This window comes from Ranitomeya variabilis, chromosome 2, assembly GCF_051348905.1.
Source record: "Ranitomeya variabilis isolate aRanVar5 chromosome 2, aRanVar5.hap1, whole genome shotgun sequence".
Lineage (NCBI taxonomy): Eukaryota > Metazoa > Chordata > Amphibia > Anura > Dendrobatidae > Ranitomeya > Ranitomeya variabilis.
In genome coordinates, this window is record NC_135233.1 from 709,864,327 (window position 1) to 709,889,280 (window position 24,954).

Sequence of the window (24,954 nt, forward strand, 5' to 3'; positions counted from 1 at the left end):
ACCCGTGGTACAGATCAGTCAGGCAGAATGGGTGTGTGAGCTGTCCAGTAGATCAGAAAGTGTAATCGGCTCCCTACTGCGGCCACACCCTACTTAATCTGCACATTATTAATTGTTTCACTCCTGGTTTTCTGAGCTTGAGCCTGATCCAACTTGTGACTCTTAACTTTGTTTTGTTCGGAATCCCTCCTGACTCTGACCCCAGCTAGGCTGACCGCTCCGACTGACCACCTGGTATCTTACCCCAACTATAATTCTGACTATGGTTTTGTCTCCTGATTTGGTCCTTTCTCTATCTCGCTTATTATTGATCTGGCTACCTTGTCCACCCTTTCCTCAGGCTCACTTCTCTAGTCAGCAGTTTCTCCATGGATGAAAGCCAGTGGACCCCACATTAATTCCAGATGCCTGTGTATGGATTAAAGGGTGAAGGCTGGGTTTCCTCTGGGATCTGCTAGATGAAGTGGCTTGAACAAAGTGTGTCCTATGTAGCCTTTTTGGGCTGGCGGCTTCTGACACACTTTACATTTGGTCAGACCCTTACCAAATGCTGTCACTTTTTATGTTGGGATAACCCTTTTGAAATGCTCATTAGAATTGTACAAAATAAAATAAATAAGAAAGAAGCAAATATTCATGTATGTGTACATTTCAGTTGATATATAAATCATATAGACTGTGATGCAGTAACCCCTGTTGCAGCTAGGGGGCACTGTGTGTGCTCCTCGGGATATGCATGGAGGCATATTTGCGATTATAATGGTGGTGAAACAGTGACTGGCAGAATTGTAAGTGGCCGATATGTGTCGCAGAGGGAGTCTGTGCGATAAGTCTGAAGTAATGTTGCTGTTCTGGGACCTGTAGTCCTATAAGTAAATTGTGTTGTTTGTATAGTTGTGAAGGGAGACTTACTGGGCTAGTTATGAGAGATGGGCGGGTCGAACTAGCCACACACACACACACACTCCCACCTGTCTGAGTTGTTACAGCTTCATAATGTGACCAAGATGTGGGTCACATGGTCGCTGAGTGTGGACCTGAATGGTCTATGCTGGAAGGTCTTGGAGAGCCTATGTGTTGGGAGTGTTATCTCCCTGAAGAGCACGTGGTGGGGCTTTGGACCTGGTGGCCTGGAGTGTTGGACAGACGTCCTGAATTGTACCCGGACAGGTCACATGCCTGTGTGTTGGATGGTCCCCGGTAGGGACGGACGTCCTGAATAGTGCAGTGAGTAGCCTGTGTTGGAAGTCCTGGGAGTAGGCTTCCTGAAGAGCACAACCTGTGTTGGATGTCCTGGGAGTAGGAGTCCTGAAGAGCACATGCTAGTCTGTTGGACGGTTCCAGGTAGGATGGCGTCCTGAATAGCGCACAGTGAGACTGGCCCTGGATGGTCTGTGTTGGAGGCATCTGTGAGTGGAGTCTTCCTGGAGCACCTGAGAGCCTGTGGACTTGAACAGTCTGTGTTGGGGAAGCTACCGACCTTCGGTGGCTCTGGACTAACTGATGTGTGCCTGCCAGGCAAGTTGTTGAACCCTGTAAGGCAGCTTCCCTGAGAGAGAGGACTGACAGTAGGTCAGCGTGTGGAGCAGGAGCTCCAGAAAGGTAACACACGGGAAGGGCGGCTATCATAATAGCAGAGACGTATCTGCCAGTGGAACAGACTATTGGTGCTTGCTGTGTTCCATGGATAGTGATGAACTGTGCCGTCTACCACGGTAACTGGAAGAAGTGAGGTCCAGCGTGTTTAGAGACGGCGAACCAATGTCGTGTGCGCTACATGACACGGACATTGACACGGTGTACAGACACCCCCGGGAACTAGTCAAGGAGGGCTGGCGGGTGTAGTGTCTGAACTGTGGGTTAAAGCCGTATATGAAATATCTGAGTCAAAGCTGCAACTTAATGTTGGTGCCTGTTGTGTTCTATGGAGTTTATAAAGAACTGCATAACCCGGTTTATGATGCTATAATATACCGCATGGACTGTATTTGTGTTAAAAAATGTGCCTATGTGACTGAATCCCGTTGCTAAGCAAGTATCCCCCTACACATGCAGTAAGCACAATCTTACAAGACGTTCTGTGACGAATAACCTAAAAATGAACCTAGTCCAAGCAATGACATCTTACCTCCTACAGGGTGGTGTTGTAACTGTATTTATGTTATATTTGTTCTGGAAATTGTACAAACTGATAACTTCATCATTGACAGATGCGAGCTCCAGACAACCCACAAAGCTCGGTAGGTTCAAACTGTCTGGAAGCTGAAAAAAAACAGCAAGCATGTGTAAATACATCCAGATATACAGTATATCAGTTGCTCATAAATCTATCTGTATTGGTTATCTATGACATGTACAAGAGAGCTGTCATCTATCCATTGGAAAAAGGGTATCTGATTATTAGCTTATAATAAATCAATATTGAGATGATGGTCATTGAAAATGAGATGTCTTAAGGTAACCATACAGCTTAGGAAGCTGTCTGCGAAATGAGAAATTTGATGAAAGCTGTCTTTCCTTACATCCTCCTGCAAATGAATATGTTAATCAGACTAGCATGCATGTGCTTTCAATAGCGAGTGGGGAGTAAGACTAGAATCTAGACGGGAAAAAAAGGTTCAAACTCTTGATAAAGGTATCATGTAGAACAATATCTACACTATGTCCACCCCAGAGAAAGACCAAAGAAAGTAGGGAGATAGAAGTGTAATAATTAGTGTTGAGCATTCCGATACTGCAAATATCGGGTATCGGCCGATATTCGCTGTATCGGAATTCCGATACCGAGTTCCGATATTTTTGTGATATCGGAATCGGAAGTTCCTATAAGTTCCCAGGCGTGTGCGGTGCGTAGGGTTCCCAGGGTCTGGAGGAGAGGAGACTCTCCTTCAGGCCCTGGGATCCATATTCATGTAAAAAATAAAGAATAAAAATAAAAAATATGGATATACTCACCCCTCTGACAGACCCTGGACCTCAGCGGTGCAACCGGCAGCCTCCGTTCCTAAGAATGCAGTGAGTGTAGGACCTGCGATGATGTCGCGGTTTGTGATTGGTCGCGTGAGCGGTCACATGAGCGGTCACGCGACCAATCACAAGCCGCGACGTCATCGAAGGACCTTCACTCTGCATTCTTAGGAACGGAGGCAGACGCTTGCTGCGGTGACAGCCAGGGCTCGTCCGAGGGTGAGTATATCCATATTTTTTATTTGTATTCTTTATTTTTTACATGAATATGGATCCCAGGGCCTGAAGGAGAGTTTCCTCTCCTTCAGACCCTGGGAACCATCCGGGATCACTTCCGATATTTGTGTCCCATTGACTTGTATTGGTATCGGGTATCGGTATCGGCGATATCCGATATTTTTTGGATATCGGCCAATCCAATCCGATACCGATACTTTCAAATATCGGAAGGTATCGCTCAACACTAGTAATAATCTCTTTATTCACAATTAGATAGAAACAGTGCATATACAGTGGCATGTAAAAGTTTGGGCACCTCTGGTCAAAATTACTGTTATTGTGAATGGTTAAGCAAGTTGAAATGAAATTATCTCTAAAAGGCATACAGTTAATGATGAAACATTTCCTTTGTAGTGTAGGCAACAACAAAAAATATTGTCATTTTTTACATTTTAATAATTACAAAAAGGAAAATGGGCTGATGTAAAAGAATGAGCATCCTTGGAGATATGTGTGCTCAGATAAATTTGACCAAGGTTTCACACTTTAATTAGCCTGTTAGGGTTATGGCTTGTTCACAATCATTGTTGGGAAAGGCCAGGTGATGAAAATTTTCCAGCTTTATAAAAATCCAACCTCCTATAAAATTGTGCCTAAAAACAGCAGCCATGGGTTCTTCTAAGCAGCTGCCTAGCACTCTGAAAATGAAAATAGTGGAGGCACACAATGCAGTAGAAGGCTATAAGATGATAGCAAAGCATTTTTTTCAACTTGACCTTTTCTCTGTTTGAAATGTAATTAAGAAATGGCAGTTAACAGGAACAGTGGAGATCAAGATAAGGTCTGGAAGATCAAGAAAAATTTCAGTGAAAGCTGCTCGTAGGATTAAATCAGAATCCCTCGCTTGATTGCAAAAGACCTTCAGAAAGATTTAGCAGACTCTAGAGTTGTGGTACATTGTTCTACTGTTCAGAGACATCTGCACAAATATGGACTTCATGGAAGAGTCACTAGAACAAAACTTCTCCTGCATCCTCATATTCACTATAAAAAAGTATGCAAAAGAACATCTAAACAAGCCTAATGCTGGTCCTGTGAACCAATAAGGTCAAAATAGAACTCTTTTGCCACAATGATCAAAGGTATGGCTGGGAAAAAAGGGGCACAGAATTTCAAGAAAAGAACATCTCGCCAGCCATTAAGCATTGTGTGAATCAATTACGCTTTGGGGTTGTGTTGCAGCCAATGCCACATTTCACAGGTAGAGGGAAGAATGGATTCAATGAAATTTCAACAAATTCTTGATGGAAACATAACACCATCTGTAAAAAAGCTGAAGTTGAAAAAAGGATGGCTTCTACAAATGCATAGTGATCCTAAACACTCGTCAAAATCCACAAAAGACTACCTCAAAAATGAAGCTGAAAGTGTTACAATAGCCCTTACAGTCCCTTAATTTGAACATCATTGAAAACCTGTGGCTAGACCTCAAAATAGCAGTCTATGCAAAACGACCCAGGAATCTGACAGAACTAGAAGAATTTTCCAAGGGAAAATGAACATCCCTCAAATAAGAATTGAAAAACTTTTGTCTGGCTACAAAAAAGGATTTACAAGCTGTGATACTTTCAAAAGGGGGTGCTGCTAGGTACCATCCATGCAGGGTGCCCAAAATTTTACATTAGCCTTTTTTCCTTTTTGTAATTTTTAAAATGTAAAAGATGAAAATGTATACAGGTTTTGTCTAGAATACAAAGGAAATGTGTCATCTTTAACTTTAGGCCTTTTAGAGATAATTTCATCTTCAACTTGCTTAAGGGTTACTGTTCACAAGAACAGTAATTTTGACCAGGGGTGCCAAACTTTTTACATGTCATTGTAGACATAGTGGACAATCTGCTAAAAATATAAGGAGACTAACAATTTCCCCACTGTACTTATTCTCCTAGGATACCCAATAGTTAGGTAATAAAATGGCAAAAAGTGCTCGTATGTCGGGTGCTCGGGTGCTATCCGAGTATCTCTGACGTGCCAAAATAATATGTTTGAGTCCTCATAGCTGCATGTTACATGGCTGTTAGACAGCCTTCAACACATGCGAGGACTGCCTAACAAACAGGCAATCCCCACATGTGTTCCGGCTGTCTAACAGCCGCAGGGATTGGACCATATTATTCGAGCACGCCCGAGATACTTGGTTAACACCCGAGCATGCTCGGATAACACGATATCCACTCATCACTAAAATCTATATATCTATCCATGGATCTCGAAGTAAAAAACTGCGAACTGATAAATCACCATATACAATATCCGAGGTAGTTACCATAATCAAATTGCATGAGATATATACAAGTTCACATAGAATTAATGATTAATTGGTGATATAATCTGTAGCTTTACATCTAGAATAAAAAGATCATCGTTTAAATTTAGCATGCCCGGTCTTTCTTCCCCCAATATACTCTGTCAGAGGAGAGTTAGGAGGTCTCCATACTCATTTCATGATTGTCTTTTCTTGATAAAATTGGTTAATTCAGCTGATTTGAATCTAATGTATATGGGGCCTTTATTGACCCCTATAGTCATCCTTCTACTCACAGGTGTATTTTTGGAAAATGAAAGAATAGTTAAGGATAGAGGAACTTCTCTAAATATTACATTACACAAAGTACCATTGAGTCTATAATACAAATTCCTAATGCAAATCTGTGTCGCTGTATAGAGTCTCTATAGTTGGCATGAATCAAATTTTATTGTATGGCAAATGTATTGTTAATATATCATGACAACCTTTATACTCTACTAATTTGCACCAAATGTTTAATGAATCATTTCACAAATAAATCATGTTATTTTGGCTGCACTTGTGATCAATGATTGTGCCATGCTAACATTTATCGGTACTCATAAATTTACAGTTAATATCGTTCATACCTTAAATCCTTCAGGCACGCCACCAACATAGAAGACTGTGTTTTCGGGCTCTAGATCAAGCAAAGAATCACTCCCAGCAGCTTCTCCTTTCTTAATGAATTTCTCCTCAGCTGTACTGCTCTCACTAGGTATAGTTAAAAGAACTTTGCCATGTTTTCCCAATCTGTGAGAAAGAGTTAATATTAATATCACATCATGATGGTATAACAAATATCACAGTAATAACAAGTATTTTTCCTTAAGTTAAAGGGACACTGTCACCTGAATTTGGAGGGAACAATCTTTAGACCTAGGGGCGGGGTTTTCGGGTGTTTGATGCACCCTTTCCTTACCCGCCGGCTGCAATATTGGATTGAAGTTCATTCTCTGTCCTCCGTAGTACATGCCTGCACAAGGCAAGATTGCCTTGTGCAGGCATGTACTACGGAGGACAGAGAATGAACTTCAATCCAATATTGCAGCCAGCATGCAGCCGGCGGGTAAGGAAAGGGTGAATCAAACACCCGAAAACCCCGCCCCTAGGTCTAAAGATTGTTCCCTCCAAATTCAGGTGACAGTGTCCCTTTAATAGTAAAGTAGAACTCATTCAATTCACTTTTTTAATACATTTTATTAAAATAAAATCTACGCATTGAATATATTAAATACATACTGCTATCATTTCACATTTGACCGATACTACTCTGTACATAAATTTAGACTATGCTTCACAACTCATTAGAATGCCCACGTAAAATTACAAACAGGCATAAGCAGATGGGCTGTGATGCCTGTCTGTAATTCTATGCGACCGTGAAGAAGGCCAAGTTAGCAAAACGTTGGACCTATTTTCTGCACAGATCTACTTGCTGATGTTATGAAATAAATGCTTCTTTTTTTGTTTGAAATTGGGAGTGGTTTTATCTATGCTGACTGGATATATCTACCATTGAGAACCCAATCAATTTCACTGAGAGAGTGCCTAACATTTCCTTCCACTATTATATTAAGGCATAAAAAGGAGCATGACTTCTGCATGGGGGCACAAATGAGTCCCCATAACTGCATGGAGTTGGAAAGGGGTGTGGTGCACTGTTAGTTGTGGGGCACAAAACTGGTGTATGACAATGGGGAGTTAGAATTATTACTGTGCATGGCAGTAAAGAGTTTATTAAGTGACAATTAAGATCGATTTAAATTTCTGTGGGTTACCTTATGCAGAGATAAGATGGATTTATTTTCATGGAGTTGTGGCCAAGATGGAGAAGAACAGGGGTAATGAATAATTACAATGGAGGAAATCACCATCAAGTCACTGGATTTATCTGTACATTATAGACATAATGTATTTGGGTAGAGGTGGCGGTCCAGAGCCAAAAGTTCCACTGGGGTCCATAGGGCCCTAGTTATTCCCCTGGACATGTTAAGAATTCTTGAAGGATGTTACTTATTGTCAATCATTATCTGGGCATTGTTGGAATCTAAGTTTACTTGGGGCACTTTGATTAGAAATACTGCATGTTTTGGAAATATCTACTCAATAGTACTCAGATGAACTTTCAATAGGACTTATAGCATCCATACCAATCTTTAATTTAAGAGGTAGAACGATTATTAGGTGACAGGTGAAGGCACATACATCACACTCTGTTGGAAGAAGTGGTTATGTGAATTAACAGTGTTTTTCACATGTATATTTTATTATCCCTTGTTTGTATAGTATTGTGCATTTGTTGAATTTGTTACCTTTCTATTTTCAGCAGACTGAAGTATGATGGCCATGTACTCACAGGCTTGGAGTCCAATGGAATCTCAACATCTCCTTTTCCCAGGTTGTACACATACACAAGATTGTTGCGCTTAATTGCTAGGCCCATGTAATCTGATTTGGCCTACAAAAAGGTAAATATATAAGTAAAGGTAATAGAAGGTCTTAATAATTCATTCAAAGTAAATAGCATAATTCACATTTTCATCAAATAAATTAGAAGCAAAATGATAACGTCTCATAATAAAACATTTTGACAGGCCATCAACGTTAATTTTGAGCTTTTTTCATGACAAATTCCTGTTCTGATGCATCCTATATTCAGTTTATAGGTCAGCTGTCAGAGGTAACAGTGCCAGTGACTCAATGACCATGCTTCTTCCTTTGCTTTTTAGCATTTCACTAAAATGAAAGAGACATTTTTTGCAGCCACATGTTCTTCAACATCAATGGTCAAATTTGAAGTGCTTTTCTACAAGTGAGGCTATATGCACACATCCGGAATTGCCGCTGAAATTTCCGCAGCAATTCTGCAACTCCCTGCCGCGGGTATAGCGCATGCAGAATTGGCATGCGTATTCCCGCTAAACACTAGCGTTTTGCAAGCGTAATTAGCTTGCAGAATGCTAGCATTTTCTGTAGCATTGCTTGGAATACTGATTGATAGGTTTGTCACACTTGCCAAACATAGTGTTTGTGCATGAAAATGAAGGTATCCAGCTCAGGAAATAAAATCAAAAGTCTTTATTTGGACAAATTTAAAAAGTAAGCTGCTTGACAAACCAGTGCATACTGGAGGAAGGAATGTCTTGAATAACTGGACGCGTTTTGAACACATATAATGCTCTTAGTCCTCAGTTTCTGAAACTGGCTGATTCCTCAGACATGTGTCAATTGGCTACAGGTCTTTGCGATTTTGGCTAGCGTTATAGGTGAAAAATTCCTGAAAACTGCGCATGCCTTTTTTGCTATTTAGATGCGATAGGGGAAGCACACCGTACGTATGGTGGTCAGGCGTGACTGTGTTACGATGAGCAGTTTTGGCAGAAGAAGGTGGTTAGACCAGAGATAAAATGGGATCAGAAGGATATTGGGCTTTGGTTAAAAGTGATGGCCCCTGTGAGGTACGGGCAGTCCTTTCATGGGGGAGGAGGTGCCAGCAACCAGCAGTCTGGACATGGAAGTGGGGGGCAAGGGACGCAGGGTACAAAAAAAAAGAATGGAACATGTTGGCAATTTAATGATGGGCAATGTAAATATGGGAACACCTGTAAATTTAAAGTGTGTCCCCCCCGGGCAATGGGGCCTCCCATGGAGCGTCCAAATGCTTAAAAAAGCAAAGGGAAAGCCATCGGTGGTTGGCAGTCAAGGGGGAGATACCAGTGAGGCTTCAAGAGGTGGCCCCCCTTATCTAAGTAGGTACTCCGGGTGAAGGCGGGGGTTGTTTTGAGGGTTTTTTCTGAAGGTTTTATGATTCCTTCCCCTAACCACACGGTCCCCTTTTCCATTAAGAATTTGAGGTCAGCAGGATTGCATGCCGAGTTGGTTAGCGCTAAGTTGAAGAAGGAGGTGGAATTGGGTAGAATGGTTGGGCCATTTCGTTGCTTGCCAGTTGAAGGGGTGATTGTTTCCCCATTAGGGGTTGTGCCTAAGAAGGAACCAAACAAATTTTGGTTGATTCATCATTTGTCATATCTGAAAAGGTCGGTCGGTTAATGATGGCATCGCTGAGGAGTTATGCTCGGTAGTGTACACATCGTTTGGTGCAATGGGTTCGGCAGTATGGTGGGGGGCTTTGCTGGCTAAGATGGATATTGAATCGGGCTTCAGATTGCTTCCCGTGCAACCTGATAGTATTCCTTTTGTTGGGTTGTTTTTGGAACGGAGGGTTTTGTTTGGACAGTTGTTTGCCGATTGGCTGTTTAATTTCCTGTTCGTTGTTTGAGACATTTAGTACTTTTCTTGAATGGGTGGTTAGGGATGTTGCCGGCGTTTCCTCCATCATTCATTATTTGGACGATTTTTTGTTTATAGGTCCACCGGACTCTGTATTATGCAGGAATTCATTGGCCACCATGGAGTGGGTGGCAGGGTGTTTCGGTGTGCCTTCGACAAGGGAAAAGACAGAAGGCCCTAGCACGGTTTTAAGTTTTCTTGGCATTCTTATTGACTCGGAGAGAAAGGAGTGTAGGTTACCGGAGGATAAGCTGTTGTTGCTTAAGCAGGAAGTGCGGAGAATTGGGAGACTGCGTAAGGTGACATTGAAGGAGTTGCAGTCGTTGTTGGGCCATTTAAATTTTGCGTGCCGGATCATGCCCATGGGCAGAATTTTTTGCCGTAGATTGTCTGGGGTGACAGCAGGAGTTCGGGCGGCACACCATTTTGTCCATTTAAATAAGGAGCATAAGGAGGATCTGGTTGTTTGGCAGTATTTTTTGGAGAATTGTAATGGAAGATCGTTGATTCAGCATGAGACTTTTAATGATTTCGATTGTGACATTTACGCTGGTGGGGTTGGTTATGGTGCTTATTGTGGTGGTAGGTGGAGTGTTGGGTTGTGGCCGGAATGGTGGCGCCAAAAAGGCTTTACCAAGAATCTTGCACTGCTAGAGTTATTCCCAATTGTGGTGTCGGTCTTGGTTTGGGGTGACATGTTTAAAAATCGGAGGGTCAGGTTTCATTGTGATAATTTGGGTGTGGTCTCGGTGATCAACAGCTTGTCTTCTTCTTCCCTCCTGGTGATCAGTTGGTGAGTGAGTTAGTGTTGCGGTGCCTGGAATTAAATGCCTGGATTTCTGCAGTACATGTGCCAGGTGTTCAAAATTCTATAGCGGATGCTTTATCTCGTTCGCAGTGGGAGCGTTTCTGGGAGTTGGCACCAGACGCGGAGGCCTCAGCAGCAGGATGCCCTTCACATTTGTGGCAAATTGTTGCGGACGAGGAGGACGGTTGATACAAGCTTCAGTTACAAGCCAGACATGGTCAGGTTATGAATCAGCATGGCAAATATGGGAAAGCTGGTCGGGTCAGTGGGGACCGGTGGAGTCTGATGGTGATAGGACATTGGCGGTGTTGTTTTTGGTAGGCAAGGCTGCTGAATGGGGTTGGTCTGTTTCAAAGGTGACTAAATTTATTGCCGGCCTGGCTTTCGGTTTTAAGCTGCAGGGGTCTGTGGATATTACAATTTTTTTTTTTATAAAACAGGCGTTGAAGGGTTTTCGGAGTGGCAACAGGAATTTTGATAAGCACAGACCCATTTTTTTTCAGCGTGCTGGAGAAGTTGGGTGGTATGGTTGAGAGTATTTGTTGTTCTCATTTTGAGGTGGTGCTTTTTAGGTTGGCTTTTTCTTTGGCATTTTTGGGGGCTTTGAGACTGGGTGAGCTGGTGTCTCCCAATAAAAACAGGGCTGGGGGTTTGTTAGCGGAAGATGTTGAGTTTTGGGTGGGAGGCATTGCTTTTTGGATCAGGCGTTCCAAATATGATCAGTTGGGCAGGGGTAAGCGGGTCATGCTAGGAAGGGTTGATGGGTGTTTGATGTGCCCACAGCGTTGTTTGGAGACGTGCTGGAGTTTGTGGTCAGGGAGATTGGGCCCATTGTTGCGTCATCGGGGGGCATTTTTGGCACGTTTTCAATTTACGGCAGTGTTAAAAAAGGGGTTGGTAGACTTGGGCTTCAACCCTAGTAGTTCAACCCTAGTAGTTATGGGTCGCACTCTTTTAGAATTGGTGCTGCGTTGGAGGCGGATGGTTTGGGATTGGGAGCTGAGGTAATTAAACAAATTGGCAGATGGAGTTCGAACCGTTATTTGACTTACGTATGTCCTTAAGTACTTTGCGGCTGGTAATTTTGTGCTTGTCTTTAATTGTTGTTATGTTTTTTCAGATCGGACTCCTTTATGGACCTGGATTTTTGGACACTCCTTCGTGTATTGGGTGTTGTGAATTCTGTTCTCGGACTCCCTCCTGTGGTCATGAATGGTACTTTGGTTAGTTCTGCTCTTGGGCTCCCTCTGGTGGCTTTGAGCGGAACTGCTGGTCACTGAGGTTGGCTTTGTCAGCTGCTCTCGTTTATTGCTTGCTGGCTTCTCTATTTAACTCCACTCAGATCGTTACTTGATGCCAGCTGTCAATGTTTCAGTATTGGTTCAGATCTCTCTTGGACTTCTCTGAGGACCTGTCTACTCCAGCAGAAGCTAAGTCTTTGCTAGTTCATTTGTTGTTACTGCTTCCTGAATATATTTCTTAGTACTGCTAATTTCCAGTCCAGCTTGCTATCATGATATTCCCTTGCTAGCTGGAAGCTCTGGGGTGCAGAGTGGCACCTCCACACCGTGAGTCGGTGTTGGGAGTCTTTTTGATTACTCTGCGTGGTTTTTTGTAGTCTTTTGTGCTGACCGCATAAGTTCCCTTTGCTATCCTCTGACTATTTTAGTGAAGTCTGGCCTCCTTTGCTAAAACCTGTTTCATTCCTGTGTTTGTGACTTTCCTCTTAACTCACAGTCAATATATGTGGGGGCTGCTTTTACCTTTGGGGAATTTCTCTGAGGCAAGGTTAGGCTTCTATTTCTAACTTTAGGGGTAGTTAGCTCTTAGGCTGTGAAGAGGCGTCTAGGGAGAGTTAGGTACGCTCCACAGCTATTTCTAGTTTGTGTGATAGGAGTAGGGTTTGCGGTCAGCAGAGTTCCCACTTTCCCAGAGCTTGTTCCGATTACTAGTTTGCTCATCAGGTCATTCCGGGTGCTCCTAACCACCAGGTCCATTAAACTACAGCTGGCCCACAAAGTGTTAATGCATCTCAAAAGAGGGATAAGAGAAGTTCTGAACCCATTTTTTTTTCTTTGCAGTGTGTTTTGTCTCTCTTTTCCCCTTAATCTCTGGGTGGTTCAGGACTCAGGTGTAGATATGGATATTCAAGGTCTGTCCTCTTGTGTGGATCATCTCACTGCAAGAGTACAAAGCATTCAAGATTATGTAGTTCAGAATCCGATGTTAGAGCCTAGAATTCCAATTCCTGATTTGTTTTCTGGGGATAGATCTAAGTTTCTGAATTTCAAAAATAATTGTAAACTGTTTCTTGCTTTGAAACCCTGCTCCTCTGGTGACCCCATTCAGCAAGTAAAAATTATTATTTCTTTGTTGCGTGGCGACAGTCAAGACTGGGCATTCTCCCTTGCGCCAGGAGATCCTGCATTGCTTAATGTAGATGCGTTTTTTCTGGCGCTTGGATTGCTTTATGACGAACCGAATTCAGTGGATCAGCCAGAGAAAATCTTGCTAGCTTTGTGTCAGGGTCAGGATGAAGCGGAGATATATTGTCAGAAGTTTAGAAAATGGTCTGTGCTTACTCAATGGAATGAGTGTGCCCTGGCAGCAATTTTTAGAAAGGGTCTTTCTGAAGCCCTTAAGGATGTTATGGTGGGATTCCCCACGCCTGCTGGTCTGAATGAATCAATGTCCTTGGCCATCCAAATTGATCGGCGTTTGCGTGAGCGCAAAATTGTGCTCCATTTGGCGGTGTCCTCTCAGCAGAGGCCTGAGCTTATGCAATGTGATAGAACTTTGACCAGAACTGAACGGCAAGAACACAGACGTCAGAATAGGCTGTGTTTTTACTGTGGTGACCCCACTCATGCTATCTCTGATTGTCCTAAGCGCACTAAGCGGTTCGCTAGGTCTGTCACCATTGGTACTGTACAGCCTAAATTTCTTTTGTCTGTTACTCTGATTTGCTCTTTGTCATCCTACTCGGTTATGGCATTTGTGGATTCAGGCGCTGCCCTGAATTTGATGGACTTGGAGTTTGCCAGGCGCTGTGGTTTTTTCTTGGAGTCTTTGCAGTATCCTATTCCATTAAGGGGAATTGATGCCACGCCGTTGGCCAAGAATAAACCTCAGTACTGGACTCAGTTGACCATGTGCATGGCTCCTGCACATCAGGAAGATATTTGCTTTTTGGTGTTGCATAATTTGCATGATGTGGTCGTGTTGGGTTTGCCATGGCTACAGGTTCATAATCCAGTATTGGATTGGAAATCAATGTCTGTGTCTAGTTGGGGTTGTCAAGGGTTACATGGCGATGTTCCATTGGTGTCAATTTCTGCTTCCACTCCTTCTGAAGTCCCTGAGTTTCTGTCGGATTACCAGGATGTATTTGATGAGCCCAAATCCAGTGTCCTACCCCCTCATAGGGATTGTGATTGTGCTATAAATTTGATTCCTGGTAGTAAGTTTCCTAAGGGCCGACTTTTCAATTTATCTGTGCCAGAGCACGCTGCTATGCAGAGTTATATAAAGGAGTCCTTGGAGAAAGGGCATATTCGCCCGTCTTCATCACCGTTGGGAGCAGGGTTCTTTTTTGTGGCCAAGAAGGATGGTTCTCTGAGACCCTGTATAGATTACCGCCTTCTCAATAAAATCACGGTCAAATTTCAGTACCCCTTGCCTCTGCTGTCTGATTTGTTTGCTCGGATTAAGGGGGCTAGTTGGTTCACCAAGATAGATCTTCGAGGGGCGTATAACCTTGTGCGTATTAAACAGGGCGATGAATGGAAAACAGCATTTAATACGCCCGAGGGCCATTTTGAGTACCTGGTAATGCCATTCGGGCTTTCAAATGCTCCATCTGTGTTTCAGTCCTTTATGCATGACATCTTCCGAAAGTATCTGGATAGATTCATGATTGGATATTTGGATGATATTTTGGTCTTTTCGGATGATTGGGAGTCTCATGTGAAACAGGTCAGAATGGTATTCCAGGTCCTTCGTGCTAATTCCTTGTTTGTGAAGGGGTCTAAATGTCTCTTCGGAGTTCAGAAGGTTTCCTTTTTGGGCTTCATTTTTTCCCCTTCCACTATCGAGATGGACCCTGTTAAAGTTCAGGCCATTTATGATTGGACTCAACCTACATCTGTGAAGAGCCTCCAGAAATTCCTGGGCTTTGCTAATTTTTACCGTCGCTTCATCGCTAATTTTTCTAGTGTGGTTAAACCTTTGACTGATTTGACAAAGAAAGGTGCTGATGTGGTGAATTGGTCCTCTGCGGCCGTTGAGGCTTTTCAGGAGCTGAAACGCCGTTTTTCTTCAGCCCCTGTGTTGCATCAGCCAGATGTTTCGCTCCCTTTTCAGGTCGAGGTTGATGCTTCTGAGATTGGAGCAGGGGCTGTTTTGTCTCAAAGAAGTTCTGATGGCTCTGTGATGAAGCCATGTGCCTTCTTTTCTAGAAAGTTTTCGCCTGCTGAGCGTAATTATGATGTTGGCAATCGGGAGCTGCTGGCTATGAAGTGGGCATTCGAGGAGTGGCGACATTGGCTTGAGGGAGCCAAGCACCGCGTGGTGGTCTTGACAGATCACAAAAATCTGACTTATCTCGAGTCTGCCAAGCGGTTGAATCCTAGACAGGCTCGATGGTCGCTGTTTTTCTCCCGTTTTGATTTTGTGGTCTCATACCTTCCAGGTTCTAAGAATGTGAAGGCGGATGCCCTTTCTAGGAGTTTTGTGCCTGATTCTCCGGGAGTCCCTGAGCCAGCTGGTATCCTCAAAGAGGGGGTAATTCTGTCTGCCATCTCCCCTCATTTGCTGCGGGTGCTGCAGGAGTTTCAGGCTGATAGACCTGACCGTTGTCCAGCAGAGAAACTGTTTGTCCCTGATAGATGGACTAGCAGAGTTATTTCTGAGGTTCATTGCTCAGTGTTGGCTGGTCATCCTGGGATTTTTGGGACCAGAGATTTGGTGGCTAGGTCCTTTTGGTGGCCTTCCTTGTTACGGGATGTGCGTTCTTTTGTGCAGTCCTGTGGGACTTGTGCTCGGGCTAAGCCCTGCTGTTCTCGTGCCAGTGGGTTGCTTTTGCCCTTGCCAGTCCTGAAGAGGCCTTGGACACATGTTTCCATGGATTTTATTTCAGATCTTCCTGTCTCTCAAAGGATGTCTGTCATCTGGGTGGTTTGTGATCGCTTTTCTAAGATGGTCCATTTGGTACCCTTGCCTAAATTACCTTCCTCCTCTGATTTGGTGCCATTGTTTTTTCAACATGTGGTTCGTTTGCATGGCATTCCGGAGAACATTGTGTCGGACAGAGGTTCCCAGTTTGTCTCTAGGTTTTGGCGGTCCTTTTGTGCTAAGATGGGCATTGATTTGTCTTTTTCTTCAGCTTTCCATCCTCAAACAAATGGCCAAACCGAACGAACCAACCAGACTTTGGAAACCTATCTGAGATGCTTTGTTTCTGCTGATCAGGATGATTGGGTGACCTTCTTGCCATTGGCTGAGTTCGCCCTTAATAATCGGGCTAGTTCGGCTACTTTGGTTTCGCCTTTTTTCTGCAATTCTGGTTTTCATCCTCGTTTTTCTTCGGGGCAGGTTGAGCCTTCTGACTGTCCTGGTGTGGATTCTGTGGTGGACAGGTTGCAGCAAATTTGGACTCACGTAGTGGACAATCTGACGTTGTCCCAGGAGAAGGCTCAACGTTTCGCTAACCGCCATCGTTGTGTTGGTCCCCAACTTCGTGTTGGGGATTTGGTTTGGTTGTCTTCTCGTTATGTTCCTATGAAGGTTTCTTCTCCTAAGTTTAAGCCTCGTTTCATTGGTCCTTATAAGATTTCTGAAATTCTCAACCCTGTGTCATTTCGTTTGGTCCTTCCAGCTTCTTTTGCCATCCATAATGTGTTCCATAGGTCGTTGTTGCGGAGGTACGTGGCGCCTATGGTTCCCTCTGTTGATCCTCCTGCTCCGGTGTTGGTTGAGGGGGAGTTGGAGTATGTGGTGGAAAAAATTTTGGATTCTCGTATTTCGAGACGGAAGCTTCAGTACCTGGTTGAGTGGAAGGGCTATGGTCAGGAGGATAATTCCTGGGTTGTTGCCTCCGATGTCCACGCTGCCGATTTAGTTCGTGCCTTTCATTTGGCTCGTCCTGATCGGCCTGGGGGCCCTGGTGAGGGTTCGGTGACCCCTCCTCAAGGGGGGGGTACTGTTGTGAATTCCGTTCTCGGACTCCCTCCTGTGGTCATGAATGGTACTTTGGTTAGTTCTGCTCTTGGGCTCCCTCTGGTGGCTTTGAGCGGAACTGCTGGTCACTGAGGTTGGCTTTGTCAGCTGCTCTCGTTTATTGCTTGCTGGCTTCTCTATTTAACTCCACTCAGATCGTTACTTGATGCCAGCTGTCAATGTTTCAGTATTGGTTCAGATCTCTCTTGGACTTCTCTGAGGACCTGTCTACTCCAACAGAAGCTAAGTCTTTGCTAGTTCATTTGTTGTTACTGCTTCCTGAATATATTTCTTAGTACTGCTAATTTCCAGTCCAGCTTGCTATCATGATATTCCCTTGCTAGCTGGAAGCTCTGGGGTGCAGAGTGGCACCTCCACACCGTGAGTCGGTGTGGGGAGTCTTTTTGCTTACTCTGCGTGTTTTTTTGTAGTCTTTTGTGCTGACCGCATAAGTTCCCTTTGCTATCCTCTGACTATTTTAGTGAAGTCTGGCCTCCTTTGCTAAAACCTGTTTCATTCCTGTGTTTGTGACTTTCCTCTTAACTCACAGTCAATATATGTGGGGGGCTGCCTTTACCTTTGGGGAATTTCTCTGAGGCAAGGTTAGGCTTCTATTTCTATCTTTAGGGGTAATTAGCTCTTAGGCTGTGAAGAGGCGTCTAGGGAGAGTTAGGTACGCTCCACGGCTATTTCTAGTTTGTGTGATAGGAGTAGGGTTTGCGGTCAGCAGAGTTCCCACTTTCCCAGAGCTTGTTCCGATTACTAGTTTACTCATCAGGTCATTCCGGGTGCTCCTAACCACCAGGTCCATAACAATTGGGCTGCGCTTCGGGCCGACGCTAGATCGGATGGTAGGCATTTAGATTTTAGTTGGGATAGAGTGGTCATTAGATGGTTAGGGTTTAGAGGTATGTTGTGGATGTTGTGGAGCAGGGCATTGTTGGAGTTTGCCCGGGCCGCTCGTTTGGATAGAGCGCCAGATATTTTCATTGTGCATCTGGATGTGAATGATTTGGGAACGAAACCAGTTAGGGAATTGATTAGGGATATTCGTTTTGAGGAAGTGAAGGGCGGCATGGTCTCTAAAAGGAATTAATAGGGCCAGGGTAAAACTGAATAGGGCGGTGGTGAGTTTTGTATCTAGGAATGGGGGTATTTCTGTAAGGCATTTTGATTTGCAATCTGGGATTGTTAATTTTTGAAGGGAGGACGGTGTTCATTTAAATGACATAGGTATTGATTTGTGGGCGCATGCAATACAAGAAGGGGTTGAGAGGGCGTTGGTGGTGGTGGAACACTCAAAAGCCTGAGGTGATCAGGGCTGTTTGTGGTTGGTGGGGGGTGGGGTTCTTGGAGTTGACAATGTTTTATTGGGGGAAGGAAAGTGCGGGAAAATTGTCAGTATCTTTCAGGAAGCCGGAGTGGAAAGCCCACCCACCCTCTCCTTTTCTAGACTGGTTCTGTGTTGGGGTTGCGGCTAAAATTTTGAAAATACAATTTCATTGGAGGGGTATGTGGTGGTTTTACATTGTCACAGTGGCAAGTTTGGCAGGGTGGGGTTCTTGGAGTTGACGATGTTTTATTGGGGGAAGGAATTGTATGTTAAATTACGATAAGTTAATTGGCTGTGGGGTTGATCTGGCTTTTGGTTATGGGCTCTGGACGGAGATTGACCTCGGGAGCTTTGGGATTTGTCTGCCCAAAAAGGGTTACACGGTGCCCTCAAGCTGGTGGTTACGGCTGAGGGTAAAAAAATGTTTGTTCAATTTTTTGTTGTGGTTTTTGCCTATAGTAATCCAGATCTTTTAGCTCCAAGAACCCTCCCCTCAAGTTTTTGCATATGTACTGTTATACATGTTATGTCATTGTTTGTTAATAAACTGGCCGCTGTGGCCGATTTATCCAAAAAATTTAATCTGTTGTGTTTTTATTGTTTAATAAGTGTTGGGGGGATGTTTGTTAGGTACAGGATGGTGGGGTGAGAAGTTGGTATGCGGGAAAACCCATTGGGCCATATGCGGTCATGAGCCCCCTTATCTGATCATGTACTCCATCCTGGAAAGAAATAAATACATGTAGAAAGAAACTAAAATGAATTCAGGATAGATAAATATAAATCCTGCTCTCACAGGGTGAATAACAGCTTTGTTTATCATTTTCTACATTGAGATGCCTTTGGATGACTAAAAGTTTATAGAAGACAACCCCTTTAATGTTTCTCAATATTTTAAAACATGCAAATTACAGCTTTTAAAGTGCTACTAAACTTTTGAAGCTTTAAAGACTTTAATTTCCTAAAGATCAGTGTGGTCCAGGATTTCAAACCCCCACCGATCGCTCAAAAGACTGCTTAAAAGTGTACAGCTGAGGATCTAAGGATATAGAAGTGAACAGCTCTTACCTGAGCAAGGTCACAAATCAGTGCACAGATTCAATAGAAAGTCTAAGGCCCTGACTCATTAAAACTGGGGTTTCATACATCAGTCTTAATGAGGGGTGAGCAGAAATAAGATGCTCAGATTTCATTAAAAGGTGTAAGACACATAATGAATTTGGTGTATCTTATCAGTGTCCATGTCCCTCATCAGCAATGTTCTTTCAGTCAGGGACTATTGATGAATTTGATGGGTTGACATATCCATGCCATAACCCACCCTCCTCCTCAGCTTCCACCATTTTAGAAGAGCTGGAAAAAACTAGTGTGGAAAAGCCAAAAGTTGCAAAAATGTACATAACTCAGCGTCAAGCAAAAAATTTGTTACTTTTCAACGTATTTTTCTTCAGTTTTCTGACATAAACTATTTGATGAATCAGAGCCTAAGACTTTCTATATGAATCTGTACTTTCTATTGAAGTCTGTGCCTTTTTATTGAACCTGAACACTGCTTTATGACCGGCAAGAGCAGTGCTCTTTGGCCTCCCGAGTTGTGAGCTTGTTAGTAGTCTTTTCGATAAACAGTGGTTGTCATACTACACAGGTCGTAACTGATCTAAAGGGAATTATAGTCCCGAATAAATATTAAAAAAATTCTAAAATTTCGTTACTCTTTAAGGTACGTTATTGGTAATAAAAGATATATTTTTACTATTGCACATAAAAAAACTGTTTCTGAGATGGCCACAAAATATTAGAATGAAAAAATGTTTTCTAGAAATAAGTGAATTAAAAATGAATTACAGAAAGATCTAAGATCGTCAGTCTTCTGAACAGAAAGAAAACCTGAACCCTGTGATAAGGTTTTGCTGTATATTTATACCTGTTCTTTTTATTGCGTAGCTGCAGTAGATCTCATACCACAAGCCATGGATTTATTTTCATCCTAACTTAGTCAATGCACACAAGAGAAAAAATAGTTAATGGGCACTTACATTTTTGTGCCCCAGATACATAATAAATCTGTCTTGTTGGCGTGGCTCTGGATTTATGTACATGCTGATAGAGGAGTAAGCTTTCAGGTCAGCTACACTTGTTTTCATGTTCACATTAACTGCTGATTTGCCTTCAAACTTCATTGATACTTGAACCTTGAATGAGAAAGACAGAACACACATGGTCAATAAGGGGCTGAAATAAGAACATATTAGTTTGTCCCTCAGAGAATTGGTTATTATACAAAGCAATTATCAATACAGATTTGCAGTTCTCATCCTCCCAAATACATTAACAAGTAGTAATGTACTTATGTATTGATTGTATGTTCTTTGGAATGGTCACAACCATTATCCTCTTCTATCGGTAGATCGGTACACATGTTTATAACAGTATCACCACAGCATACATTAATCATATTTTAGAAAGTACAATAATGCATAAACTAAAATCCAAAAGTGATAAAGAAAAATATTGGCAGTGCTGCATCTAAGAATAATTGGTTTTAGAGTAAAGATTTCCGTCTCTAGGGGTTAACCTTAAGAGCAGAGTCTTGCACAAATCTCTTTAGAAAGTAATATACATGGAAGCCGTGCAAGGAAACAAGATGGCACTCACCAATGCTTCCAAAAACTTTTCCTTTATTCCATCTTCATGGATATCTTCAAGCAGCATGAAACTATTTTGTAAACATGAGAGGGAGCTGGAGCCCAGAGGTGACAGACGTTTCGCTTTACAAATGCTTCAATAGAGGTCAGTTACAAAATGTCAAACGTCCATCACCTTTGGGCTCCAGCTCCTTCCTCGGTATACAAAATGGTTACATGCTGGTTTTAATGAAGACAGAGTTTTTAGAAGTGCCAGTGACTTTTATAAAGAAAAATCCTACTGACAATCAGTCTGGTGATGCAGTGCATCAAAGCCGCACTAGATAGCACCCAAGAGACGTCACATCCATAGAAATGATGTGCGACTTTAATACAACGAACAATCACAATCCACTGGTACCTCAGTAGAAGGAGATCAATTGGTGGAAGGAAATCATCCTACCTTACTGGCTATGCTTCTTGTCTGAGCAATCAGCTCACGTATACGGTTAATACTGGATGAGATGTTATTGGAAGGCACTTTGTGCTCTACAGTACGTAGCTTATTCAGGAGTAATGGCATCACTTCTATCAAGTTCTTAACTGAAATAAAACACAAGGACATTTACACTAAGTATACAAACTCCACCTGGAAAGCTCAAAAGGGTTGCCTGATCCCCCCCCCAAGAAGTGAGGATGATGCCTCATACTTCTGTCTCCTGACTGCCGATGCCTGTTATTGGCTGCAGCAGTCAAGTGACTGAGCAGTAATGTCATTTGATGCACATCCAATATAGTCTTGGTTCAGTCACCTGATTGCTGCAGCCAATTGCAGACCTCTGCAGTCAGGTGAACAAAGAATGTTTAGACTTTACATTTGGGTTGGTTCACTATTTTGCTCCTTTTTTTAAAGTGAACCTATTAGCTGATTCATACTGCCTGCACAATTGGCTGAATAACTGATACCAGCCTGTGAGGCAGTGACTGGGGTCACAGGTAGGGGTTGCTGTGTGTTCTCCCCAGCATGTTCACGGAGGCTTATGGAGGCCTTGAGAGTGCATTGCAGTCACAGGCGTAGCTGTGATTGCAATGCAGACTAAAAATAAGTGTTAGTCTTGGGCATGTTAGTGTCCAGGGCAGAATTAGGAAAACCTTATCTGGGGTTTTTGCATTTTGAAACAGACTGCAGGATGGTAGTCGTGCAGTCAGTTTCATTCCAGGCCTGTGGTTTTCCATGTGGCTGAAGGCCACAGATCCCAGTTAAAATCCCTGCAGTAAAGGGTTTGGGTGTGTCAGGGTCAGTATCAGTACTGCGGAAAACTGTGAGTAAAGAGACATTAACACGGTGGTGCAGTCGCCCATGGCAACCGGTCTCAGATGTGGACTGTCTTGTGCCTGGCGGTGAACGTAGACTGTCCTGTACCCAAAGGAGGACTGGCATGTTTAGTGACTGTAATCCGGAGAATATGGTTCCCGGCAGTGATCCGGAGGATACCAGGTACTATGTAGTGCTGCGATTTGGACATTAATGATACATACTTGTGTGAATGGGACATTAATGCTATGAAGTAACCACATTAAAGAGACTTTGTGTTGGAACTTTGTTGAGTTACTGCCTCTTGACTGCATAAGTGTGCTACCGCAGCACTACGCAGCCCCATACTTACTTCTCCCTGCCTGTTCCCCTAGACCAGGGGTGGGGAATCTTTTTTCTGCAAAGGGCCATTTGGATATTTATATAATCCTTTGGGGGCTGTACAAACTCCACCCACAAAGTACATCCTGACTCTGGCACTGGTTTCAGGACATAATCTTTCATAGCATGCCCTTCAGTGTATGTGCTAACAGAGCAATAAAAATTAATGAGCTTGTAGCAATCAAAATACAGCTCCTTGCCCAAGAATGCGGTCCCTGAGAATCTGCTTGAGGGCTTGATAAAAGGTCATCGAGGGCCGTAAATGGCCCTGGGGCCTGAATTTCCCCACCCCTGCCCTAGACTGACAGGTATCTACACAATGGCAGAGACCTGTCAGACTAATTGTGCAGATGGGAAAATGCTAGCAGGGACCTGCCTCTTGGATTTGTCACCTCGTCATTGGCTGCTCTTTCAACCACGTTTTTTTCTGACACTGGATCCTAGAGGTAACGTTTCTTCTTGCGGAGAGCGACATGTCAAGCCTGACATGCCAAAGTGCGCGGACTTTAAAGCCACAATGCTCCTCTGGAAAATATGCAAATTGTCTCTGCAGAGAGGAAGAGGACTAGAACACTAGTGCCACCTTTTGGAAGTAGCAATCCAAAAAGTCACAATCGACCCTTTAATGAGCCTTGTCACATGACTTAGGATAAAAGTCAAAGCCAAAATCAAAGTACACTGTGTTTACGGGTACTGCCCCTCATCAGTGCAAAGTGTGAGATCTGGTTTGGCTGGGTGAGAGGCGTCTGACCAGAATCCAAGGGGTACTGGATTATGGCTTAAAAGTCTTCTCACCTTGGCATATCACTCTCCACAAGAAGAAATGTTTGTCGGGCACCATGTATCAGCTGATAAGTTCCCCTTTAAACCTCTATATTTCCTAAGTGAGGCTATAAGTACATTTACAGCTTGTCTATGCCCATTGTTAGAACCCGTTATTTTAAACAAACACAAGTGTTGGCACAATCTTAGATGTGACTTTTTAGACTGTGATGGTATTTTAAAAAGTTTTTTTTAATGTACATAAAATTAGTGCATATCAAATGTGTAAAGAGTAGTGATGAGCGAGTGTACTTGTTGCTCGGGTGGTCTCGGAGTATTTGTTAAGGCCCCGTCACATTTAGCGACGCTGCAGCGATCCAGACAACGATCCCGATCGCTGCAGCGTCGCTGTTTGGTCGCTGGAGAGCTGTCATACAGACAGCTCTCCAGCGACCAACGATGCCGAAGTCCCCGGGTAACCAGGGTAAACATCGGGTTACTAAGCGCAGGGCCGCGCTTAGTAACCCGATGTTTACCCTGGTTACCAGCGTAAAAGTTAAAAAAACCAAACACTACATACTTACCTTCCGGTGTCTGTCCCCCGGTGTTCTGCTTCTCTGCACTGTGTAAGCACAGCGGCCGGAAAGCAGAGCGGTGACGTCACCGCTGTGCCCTGCTTTCCGGCTGGCACTTACACAGTGCAGAGAAGCACAGCGCCGGGGGACAGACACCGGAATGTAAGTATGTAGTGTTTTTTTTTTTTTACTTTTACGCTGGTAACCAGGGTAAACATCGGGTTACTAAGCGCGGCCCTGCGCTTAGTAACCCGATGTTTACCCTGGTTACCAGTGAAGACATCGCTGGATCGGTGTCACACACACCGATCCAGCGATGTCTGCGGGAGATCCAGCGACGAAATAAGGTGCTGGCCTCCTAGCTCCGACCAGCGACATCACAGCAGGATCCAGATCGCTGCTGCGTGTCAAACACAACAATATCGCTATCCAGGACGCTGCAACGTCATGGATCGCTAGCGATATCGTTGTTAAGTTGTTCAGTGTGAAGGTACCTTTAGTGTTCAGAGATTTAGTTTTCATCGTGGCAGCTGAATGATTTACAGCTACTAGTCAGGCTGAGTACATGTGGGAGTTGCCTGGTTGCTAGTGAATCACCACATGTAATCAAGCTGGCTAGTAGATGTAAATCATTCAGCTGCCGTGATGAAAACCAAATCTCCGAGCACTTACAAATACTCGGAGACCACCAGAGCGTGCTCGGGAAAACCCGAGCAACGAGTACACTCGTTCATCACTAGTAATGAGATAATTTCTTACCTGTTTCTCCAGCTGCGTTCACAACAGAATTGTAGGCAGAGGCATCAAAATCAGAATTACTTAGGTTTCCTGCCCACATTTTTGCATTTTTTTCCATTGGGTCAGTCATCTCAGATACTACAACAGTGACATTTAGAGCCTCGTCTGCCAAGAGTTTTGACTTTTCAAGACGTTTTCTAGTGTCATCTGTTAGAAGGACATATAAACATCATAATTTAGGCAAAACATTATAGGCACCTTTCAGGCCATCTTCACAATTCTGGACTCAACATTTCATAGTGAAATGAATACTAGTGATAGGTTGTCTTTAGGTTGTTGGTGAGGACAGTGGGACAAAATGATAAGATGATGACTA

General features: G+C 43.4%; 1 protein-coding gene across 1 annotated transcript in view; it reads right to left on the reverse strand.

The window, feature by feature from the left end:
- Positions 1-24,954, reverse strand: part of LAMA4 (laminin subunit alpha 4) — a 214,530-nt gene that overhangs the window by 42,218 nt on the left and 147,358 nt on the right. Inside the window, exons 19-24 of the mRNA XM_077289489.1 lie at positions 24,600-24,785; positions 21,271-21,410; positions 20,220-20,375; positions 7,849-7,994; positions 6,124-6,286; positions 2,129-2,262 (exon numbers count right to left, since the gene is read on the reverse strand). Of these exons, the coding sequence (XP_077145604.1) occupies positions 2,129-2,262; positions 6,124-6,286; positions 7,849-7,994; positions 20,220-20,375; positions 21,271-21,410; positions 24,600-24,785 (925 nt within the window). The remainder of the gene's footprint in view (positions 1-2,128; positions 2,263-6,123; positions 6,287-7,848; positions 7,995-20,219; positions 20,376-21,270; positions 21,411-24,599; positions 24,786-24,954) is intronic.